The sequence below is a fragment of the Mollisia scopiformis genome (genome assembly GCF_001500285.1).
Source record: "Mollisia scopiformis unplaced genomic scaffold LY89scaffold_2, whole genome shotgun sequence".
Classification (NCBI taxonomy): Eukaryota; Fungi; Ascomycota; class Leotiomycetes; order Helotiales; family Mollisiaceae; genus Mollisia; species Mollisia scopiformis.
In genome coordinates this window covers 1,340,468-1,350,038 of record NW_017263582.1, presented here as the reverse complement: position 1 = coordinate 1,350,038, position 9,571 = coordinate 1,340,468, and the positions used below count along the sequence as shown (strand labels likewise).

Genomic DNA, 9,571 nt, shown 5'->3' with positions numbered 1-9,571 from the left:
CCCTTCTGAGCGCGCTCGATCCCCCATCCCAATGTCCCATCCCATCCATCGCATCCCCATCCTCCAGGACAGGTCTCAGTCTCACCTGCTGGCCTCGCGGCGCCAGCCCAGATGGGGTGTAAAAGGTAAAAGGCGGTAGTAAGAAAAGAGCCCAAAAGTTCTGGGCCTGGCTCCGTCGCCTCCTGTACCAGCGGCACTACTGGGCCCTTGTCCATGCCCGCAGTCGCAGTCGCAGTCGTGCCAGCCCAGCATGTTCTTCTGCATCTGCATCAACAACCACTAAAGCGCCGCTGGACACCACCCCCTACTGGCAGCATGCACTAAACGACAGCGGACAGGCATGGTTTGCCTCGGTGGGACACTCGGAGCCCGTGTCGATTGGAGCAGACGACAGCAAAGACGGTTTTCCTCTCCATAAGAGCGACTCCACCGCAATAAAATCCGAGCGAATGACTGGCGCAAACGGAGGACATCGAAGTGAAAGTGGAAGTGGAAGAGGTGGAAAGAGAAGGCTAGCATTTTCTTCTTACTGCTTGCTGCAAGTGCTCGCTGCAGCGCAGCTACATACAGGACCGGACCTATTCGTGTAGTCGTACCTTAGTACCTTACCACAGGAAGAAAATAAGTAGTTGAGAAAGTAGCGGCTACTGTAGTAGCTCCTCCTACGTTCGTTTACCCTCCCCCACCACTCCACTCCACTGGGCACGCAAGCAAGCAAGTCGACCTCCAGCGGCGACATCTCCATTTCATACCGTACCGATCCCCATCCATGTCAAGATGAGGCCAGGTCCATCCTGACGCACTGGTCGAGACCCCAATTACCTCCTCGCCGTCCCAAGCCATCCGACAAACTTCACACCTGCGCTACCCTACCTATCCTACGGTATTTTGTATTGTACTGGACGGTACGGTACGGTACTGTACTTTGTACTTACTCACGACTACTACCGACGTGTCTGCATGAGCAGATTTTGCGTTGCGCTGCGCATCCATTCCAGCAGGAATACCACCGTTACACAGGATTTCCGGAGTCGCTTTTCGACAGCGGAAGGGAAGGGTCATCCATTGCGACGAGACACCTCGGGTAGCCTCGATTCATTCGCGATCTCACTTAACCAACCGCCAAAACCCCCTCGTTCGCCGAGTCGGAGCGTCACTTCACGATTCCTCTTGTCGGCTTGTGGAAGAGAAGCAGCACCAGGAAAAAAAGAAAAAATCTCGACCTCACACCTGACGGCAAGAAGAAAACCCCAAACTGGCTGCGGCTTCCGGCTACCTTCGAATAGTTCGACGGGACGAGGGACGCACTGTCCAGTGTGGTGTCGCTCCCAGATATGTCTGGCGCAGCAGCACCCCAATATGACATCGTGGGGGGGATTCTCCATCGTGCAGAACAACACCCTTCCGCAGACACAATGAATGCAGGCGCGAGTGGAGACGCTCAGTCTAACCCGACATCATCGACTTCTACTTCTACAACAGAGCACGATTTCCGCTTTCCTCGAAGACCCACCGCCGCTCAGAAATCGGGAGAGGCCTCTTCCTCCACCGTCACTCTACAACCCGGTAACACCACGACCAGCACAAGCACGAACACAAGGGAGATAAGCGCGAGTGCTTTGGGCAAGCTGGATTTCTCGGTGGCCAACAGTGCGCGCAAGGAATTGCTGCGCGAAACCATCTTTCCAGCATGGAAAGACGATGCCGCTGGCGAAGAACTCGATAGTCCTGATGAGATGCAAAAGAAAGACCCTCTCGCGACACAAATATGGCGACTATATAGCAAGACCAAGAAGCAACTCCCTAATCAAGAGCGTATGGAGAACTTGACTTGGCGCATGATGGCTATGAGTCTGCGAAAACGCAGACAGGAGGAAGCTGCTCGGTATGTTCCATATGCGGTGTACAATTGAAGAAGCTACATGTTCTAATTCGTTCTGCTAGATTGTTGAAGCAGAATAGTATGCCCGCGCCGAGTGGAATTGCACAGTTGAGGAAATCTTCCGATCAGACACCATCTGCGACAACAGAAAGCCAAGATCCCATGAACCTCGATGACTTTATATTCTCCGATAATATCTCAACGCCTGCGGGGCTTGGAACATCGCCCTCCCCAGAGCTTGCCAAGAAGGAGTCTGAGAAGTCTTCTAATGCTGTAGCTTCTGCGATACCTATTAAGATGCGCAAGGAGTCGTCCCAATTCGCCGTGCCCCAATCTGTACCTGTCCCGCACCATAATCCTCGCAGCAACGAAGAGTTTAATTATGTGCAAAGACATGTTCGAAAGACGAGCATTGATGAGAGACGCGTGAGTAGATGCTTCTTTTGTCCACTTTGTTGAGTTGCTTTTTGTAAGCGCCACTGGCGATAGCAGGTACTGACGATAGCAGCCTCGGAAGCGTCCGGCGGATTTCTCTCCCCAAGTACCAGCAGTGAACAGCATCATGATACCCAATGAACCCGATCATGAAGCCGATTTGAATGAATACTCTCTCGATCAACCACATCCTCCTGAAATGCATCATCACAATCATCACGGGATGCCTTTCCATATCGATACTTTTAATATGGAACACGATCCGATAATCACTTCTGCGGGACCTTTCCAGCAGAACTTCTCTTTCTCGCCCACACACTCCCCCCTCGTGCAGCACGGCCCATTTTCCAACCTGTATAATAGCGCCTCGATGGGCTCTTCCTCCCTGAACTCAAATGATTATTATTCTCCTCCAGGAAGTGCTTATCCATCCGCTGTCTCGACACCGCAGCCAATTCCAGAGAACGAGCAGATGTACTTCCAGCATGGGATGGATATGCGCCATCAAAGGCCGCACACGTTCAGCCATGGTCCCTCGAGTCTGTCCAACTCAATGGCACCACAATACATGTATAATGCCAACGGTGGCTCGATGTTCACCGCAGTTACGAGCGCTGGTCCCTCGAATTCCTACACCTCTCCCGGTTCGTTCATGAACCAGCACATCGATCCATCGCAAGTCTTCCAGTCCGATCACCCAGCGAGGTCGCCTGGAGTTCATGTCGGCCATGAGAATGTCTTCACGTTTGGTGGTGACTCCGATAACGAGGATGAAGAAGGGGCAGCTTTTGCTGATCGCACACTGATGATGCAACACGACTTCGCGCAATCACCAATGGAGGATCCTAACATGGAAATGGGTCCTGGCGGATTACAGTGGGATGCCAGCTTACCGGGACAGTTCAATACTCAAGCTGCTCGTTATCCTGGAGGTCCTCCTAGGAAACAAGTCACTATCGGTGGTACTGCTGATATGGGCTCTTCCTTGGAATGGGACGGGTCAGGAGGTTCACTCGGTCGAGCGCACAATTCTACCCAATCCGTTTCGGATAACCGCTCGAGAACTGATAGGAGACAGAAGATTCCTCGAACAGCATCGACTCCCAATGCTGCTTTGATGGGTCAGAGAAATGGCATGTTCGACCATATGGATCCATCGAATCCGAATTCCCCACCTGATGCTAGCAACATGTCAGGCTTCTCTTCTGTTGCTCCAAGTCGCCCATCATCACCTGGAGGCTCAAAACATGGTTCTGCGACTAATCTCGCTGGCGCTGCTGCACAAGGAGAGAATGGAGTTCCAACAACATGTACGAACTGCTTCACTCAAACCACACCTTTATGGCGACGAAATCCAGAGGGTCACCCGTTATGCAATGCCTGTGGTCTTTTCTTGAAGCTCCACGGCGTTGTCCGTCCCCTTTCTTTGAAGACAGACGTTATCAAGAAGCGTAATCGTGGCTCAGGTGCCTCCTTACCTGTTGGAGGATCTGGTGGCGCTGCTACTCGTGCTTCAAAAAAGATGGGCGCTCAACCACCGAGCAGCGGACCAAATACCAGGAAGAACTCCATTGTGACGCCTACTACCACTACTGCACCACCAACCCAAGCTACAACGCCTACAAGTGTCCGTGCAAGAAGCGTTAACGAAAGCCAAAGTCCTCCTTCAGTCTCTGGATCGGGAGGAGGTGGTGGTAGTACAGCGAGCACGCCAACCTCATATCACGGCTCTGCAGGATCTTCTGTTGGCACGACTGGAATTAGTGGTGGAAAGGGTGTTATCCCAATAGCGGCAGCTCCGCCCAAAGCCACTCCTGGACCTGGCGCAGCTTCTAGTGCTCCGAGACCGAATGTTGCTGTTGCACCAAAACGGCAGAGACGCCACAGCAAAAGCGTCAGCGCCATCGAGAGTATGGATGTTGACTCTCCAGAAAATTCAACTGGTTCCAACGAGGCGGCCAAAGCTATGGGAATGGGTATGATGGGTTCAGGCGGCAGTATGACCAATATGGGTCTCGCAAACGGCTTCGGTATGACACAGAGACCGATGGGACCAGGAGGTATGATGCCTGGCATGGGCGGCATGGGTGGACCTCCTCCTGGCATGGTGATGGGCCAGAACGGCGTTGGGGGCGCCGGCACTGGACCTCAAGAGTGGGAGTGGTTGACGATGAGTCTGTGATTTGCGTTGCATTGCGTTTTCTTCCCTCTCGTTCGCGCTTTCATCTCTCAGGAAGCATGGCGTTTTTGAAGATTTCCTGCTTTGCTTTCCGCGGCGCGAGTGGGTGGCTACGTTGTTGATATATATCTTTATTGCGAGGCGCGATTATACAGGGGTTGCAATTGGGTGCTTTGATTGGTAGGCTGGGATCGGATCGGTGACGACTACTGCTCGCATTCTTATTTTTCGATTATTGTTTATAAACGGGGAGGAAGCCTACTACGTCTTGTTTCTACTTGTTGGGGTTTTTCTCGGACAGACACCTTTTGATACCATCGTTTGCTTAGCTTTATGCTCTGGCTACGCTTTTTTCACACAGGCAGGATGTTTGTTTTCGGGATCTTTTGCTTGCGGTTCTGGCAAGGCATTGGGGTACATTTTGAATGCTCTTTCTAGCAAGATAGACACGTCCAGGTTCTTTGGATGAAGCACTACGAGGGAGGGAGGATGGGGCTTGAGGGACGAGGATCTTGGGCTTTGGGAAACTCTTTTATGATGGATGAATGTGGGGTAGCATATGATACCTTGAATTATCTTTTTTAGATACCTGGGTTTATTTATGTGCTGGATGGATGGATGGATATATGAGGCTGAATGTGGCTAGAGTGGAGAGAGACAGGAAAGAGAGGGTAATATAGTGCTGATCTGGTTGATCGATTATCAATATTAATGATGTTGCCTAACGCACACACTCCTACTACTTTGGTCTTTTGGTTTCATGTGCATTTGGGTGGTGTTTTATCATTTGGTTTGATGCTTTTGAACATCTTTTTATGTTGTTCTTGCTTCACTATCTCTCTGATGTCATATTAAAGTATCGACTTGTCACCACAGACAGTTTCGGTCCCGTCCAGTCTCACCCTTTCTTAATATCGCGAGAGCTCTCGCATCCCAGCCTATCCTTCTCAAATATACGATCCAATCCAGTCCCTGCATCCAGTCTAGGAGATCATCATATCACACTCATATATAGAATCATCCTCCCGTTCCCATTCTTCCATCCACTGCTTGACATAAACTTCTCGAAGCTTGAACTTAACAGTAATCTCGCCTCTGGGTTTTGTTTTCAACCAATCTACCACGTCCCTTAGCGGTCTTGTCTCTGTATGGCTCGCTAGATAAATGTTTCTCCTTTTCCACGAGGCTGTAGCTTTCGCGTAAGTGGATTGGAGTTTTGGGGCGAGGCTGGTGGATTTGGTTGGGTTTGATTGGTTGGGTGGGAAGGGGAGGGTTGAGGAGATTGAGGGGATCATGTTAAAAACGAAGTATTAGATTGAGAGCTTGAGCAAGATTGATTATGGTGACGAGTGGACAAGAAGCGGTGTTTTGGTCTGTGGGAATGAGGTGAGGCTTGAGATGAGCTGAGTTTTGCCGAAGTTCTAGCGATAAACTTATCAAAAGCTTCAACGTCCGCGAGAGCTTTCACTGCTCTATCCAACGCGAATATGATCACACGGTTACCAACTAGGATACGCTTAGTATCTCTAGCTTCAAGACCTGTATCAAGGTCTGCAATACGATGTACCCACCACATTAAGTCCCGGCCAACAGCTCCACGACAACTCTTGCTCAAATCTCAACATACCCGATTCTACACCCCTCCTCCCGGCTCACCTCCTCTCGAATCCCCCCAAAACCCAGCCAACCTCCAGTCCATCCTCCCAGAAAACCACCCCCCTCCGCCCCCCTCCCCAAAACGCTCCCTGAAACCCTACATCTACGCAGCAACCTTCTTCCTCCTCGGCACCCTCCTCGGCCAATACACCTCTCTCGTCCTCGCCCCTCCGCCCCTCCCCCTCCCCTCCACCGCCGAAGACAACCTCATGGTCTCCATGATCCAGAACCGCGCCTCGCGCCTCCCGATCGTGCAATCGCTGTCCAACGACCCCGCCTGGACGCACCACGACGCCTACACCTCCCTCCCGGAACACGAGCGCGCGAAACGCTTGACAACGGGTCCTCTAGCCGGTGCTCGAGGCATCGGCGGCTATCAACGGATTTTCTTTAATAAGGAGAGCGGGGAGACGGTTACGGTTATTTGGATGGGTGGTGCGCTGGCGGGGTGGCCGGGCGTTACGCATGGGGGTGTGATAGCGACGGTTATGGATGAGAGTCTAGGAAGGTGCGCGATTAGACGGTTTAAAGAGAAGACGGGCGTTACGGCGAATTTGGAGCTGGATTATCTGAAGCCGGTGGTTACGAATTCGTTTTATGTGGTGAGGGCTACCCCGAGGGTCGAGGGCGAGGCGGAGAGGAAGTGTTGGGTTACGGCGCGGTTGGAGACGTTGGAGGGGAGGGTTTGTGTGGAGGCTAAGGCGCTGTTTGTGGTTCCTAAGAGGTATAGGACGAGGGAGATTGGGGGGCAGTTTTGAGATGGGAGATGGAGGGAGGGAGGTTGTATGATATGGTTGGGGTGGGGTCAAGTGATGCCGTCTTTGTGAGTGATGGGAGATCAAACACTTTTAGAGGTCTTGTTGGGTTGCTTGCTGCTTGAACTTGGTTTGTGTTCTATACCACTTCTGGTTTTTCCTTGATTGTATGTATACAGAGCCAAGTGCTGCCGTCTTTACTACGTGATGGATGATCAGACATTCATGAGAGTGTCTCGTAGAGTTGCTTACAGCTTGAACTTGGCATGTTTTCTATGCCACTTCTTTTTAACTCGAATGCTTATACACGGAGTCAAGTGACACCGCCTTATTTGCCAATTTATCACAATTGCTCTCCATTGGATTACCAAGAGTAAAGCTACTGCACGTCAGTCAATTCCAGAAAGCTTATTTATGTCACGTCATGTTATCTTATCAATCTCCCATCTCCTGCAAATAGCATTTCAGATCGTCATGGGGCTTTCTCGCTCGCCTACAATTGGTTATTCCAAGTACGGAGTTCAACTCTCTCGAACTCCGTACTTCATCATTTCCTCTTTCTGCAAAGCAAACATGGAGACAAACTCAAGTGACTCACAGCTGACGAAAATGTTGTCTGCCTCCTCGGAAAATTGTTGCAGACGGAGATATGTTTGTATTTTCCGACCCGAAGCATCGTGAACGAAGTATATAAAGAGTCAAAAAGCCCCAGTACCACCCACCCTCAACACAAGTGCAACACTTTCTCAAAAGAACCATCACAGACCAAACAAATCTCTCATCACAAAAACTCCCCCGCAACGATGCCCTCCCACAAATTCCACCCCTCAGAATACGCCAAATTCGACCAAACACACACCTGGATCGAAACCTCCCTCGTCCACCAATCCTCCGCCCAGCTCTCCTGTCTCGCCACCAACGAAGCCTCCCACTTAGACGCCATAGACGTCGCCCCCAACGAAGGAAAGCTCCTGTACCTCCTCACCAAACTCGCCAAGGCGAAACGCGTCCTTGAGATCGGCACCCTAGGCGGCTATTCCGCGCTCTGGTTCGCTAAAGCGGTTGCACCTTTGGGCGGCAAGGTTGTTTCTCTCGAACTGAGTCCTAAGCATGCGGAAGTTGCTAGAAAGAACTTCGAGAAGGCGGGATTTGGAGAGGTAGTCGAAATCAGGGTTGGGAAAGCGGTAGAGACGTTAGAGAAGATGGGGAAGGAGGGAGAGGGGGAGTTCGATGTCGTGTTTATTGATGCGGATAAGGAGAATAACGTGAGATATCTGGAGTGGGCGGTGAAGCTTGGGAAGGTGGGGACATTGGTGGTGGTTGATAATGTGGTGAGGCAGGGGAAGGTGCTTGCAGATGGGGACGCGGCGAGTGAGGGGGTTAGGAGGGCTTTTGAGTGGATGGGGGGGAATAAGAGGTTGGAAGCTACGGCTATTCAGACGGTGGGGCCGAAGGGGTGGGATGGGTTTGCTGTTGCGGTGGTTGTTGAGGGAGTGAGTGAATGAGGTGGTGGACTGTTATGCTATGTACTGTTTTCGAGTTAATGCTGATCTTTGACTTACTTAAAATTTTGAATTCGATTGAGTTTCAAATTTGAATCTGCAGCTGTCATTCGTGTTTGTGCTCCAGTGTCTCGGATCTGATGAATGGGCGAAGAAGGGAAAGAAGCTGGAGGCCTTCGAGGACTCAATGAAATATTTCAAAGCATGGCAGATGGTGAAGGACATAGTCTAGAAAGGTCGATAATCTTGTGCCAAACATAGCCATGAAGCCGTACTTGATGGATGTAGTAACTTGCAAGAGATATCGATTCAAATCGACAATATGCATCCTTCGCATTGGAAATCTATACAGCCCAACACACCACCTGTATTGAGCACGTTCACGTGAACACGCTCAAGAGAGTTTTGTTGCACGTCGCAGTGAAGCTAATTAATTATTTGCACGTTAATTGAAAATTTTGGTGCAGAAACTTGGGTTTTTCTAATGTGAAGCAACAACCCTTTTGGCGATTACTAAAACGCGCGATCAGAAGTTTAGATAGGGCTTGAATAGAGGATTAACTTATCATTTTCGGTAGAGGAACAGATTAATGGATTTGCAGGATTTTATGGATTTGTGAGGGATGAGAGGGGAAGGGGGCCCTAATGGTGAGAAGGTGAAAGACAACACTTTGACTAACCTCTGGAAAGACAGCATATGAAAGTAGCTTAACATAGACAGTTAGACAGTTGTAAATTCGCCAAGGATGACATTCACAAGGAGGAAAGAGATCCAATGTATCAATTCGAGATTGACGAAGGAAGACTTAAGCAGTTCAAGAGCAGGGGCTTTCTCTAGGCATGAATCGAACATTAAATCTGCTAACCCCAAATGCACTTGAGATAGAATAGCTGAAGACTCGTGCTTTTTCCGAACGGTACCTAGCCAGTAGCAAGTGCAAGACAAAGAGGAAGTTCTGCGAAAAGAGCAATCAAACGCAAGCCAAAGTTACTTCCAATAGCTTGGCCCATACTTATGTTAGCATTAAGGTTGAGAAGTTGATGGTGGAATCTCGCGGGTTCAGATGGGACTCCAACGCTCTCCACAAACGTTGACATTACTTCATTTTGTCTATACTTGAGCTGTGCTATTCCAAGTACCGAAAAGTCCTTCCCAATGTAT

The 9,571-nt window shown here is 50.3% G+C and overlaps 3 protein-coding genes across 3 annotated transcripts; all 3 read left to right on the top strand.

The window, feature by feature from the left end:
- Window positions 1-1,415: 1,415 nt before the first annotated feature.
- LY89DRAFT_573562 (uncharacterized protein) lies at window positions 1,416-4,499 on the top strand (the record flags this gene model as incomplete). Its single annotated transcript, XM_018208691.1, has 3 exons — window positions 1,416-1,885; window positions 1,945-2,308; window positions 2,391-4,499. 3 exons carry the CDS (start codon window positions 1,416-1,418, stop codon window positions 4,497-4,499), a joined length of 2,943 nt encoding a protein of 980 aa, XP_018077780.1.
- A 1,473-nt stretch (window positions 4,500-5,972) lies between these two features.
- LY89DRAFT_680180 (uncharacterized protein) lies at window positions 5,973-7,156 on the top strand. The gene has a single exon (XM_018214026.1). The coding sequence runs from the start codon at window positions 5,984-5,986 to the stop codon at window positions 6,908-6,910; it is 927 nt and encodes a 308-aa protein (XP_018077779.1). The 5' UTR covers window positions 5,973-5,983; the 3' UTR covers window positions 6,911-7,156.
- A 401-nt stretch (window positions 7,157-7,557) lies between these two features.
- On the top strand, window positions 7,558-8,641 carry LY89DRAFT_713885 (family 3 O-methyltransferase; the record flags this gene model as incomplete). Its single annotated transcript, XM_018218087.1, has 2 exons — window positions 7,558-8,400; window positions 8,537-8,641. The coding sequence occupies exons 1-2, from the start codon at window positions 7,711-7,713 to the stop codon at window positions 8,639-8,641; spliced, it is 795 nt and encodes a 264-aa protein (XP_018077778.1). The 5' UTR covers window positions 7,558-7,710.
- Between the last annotated feature and the right edge of the window lie 930 nt (window positions 8,642-9,571).

Bases quoted from the DNA above. Each gene is read 5' to 3' on its own strand.
- LY89DRAFT_680180 (XM_018214026.1), top strand. From the start codon at position 5,984: ATGATCACACGGTTACCAACTAGGATACGCTTAGTATCTCTAGCTTCA.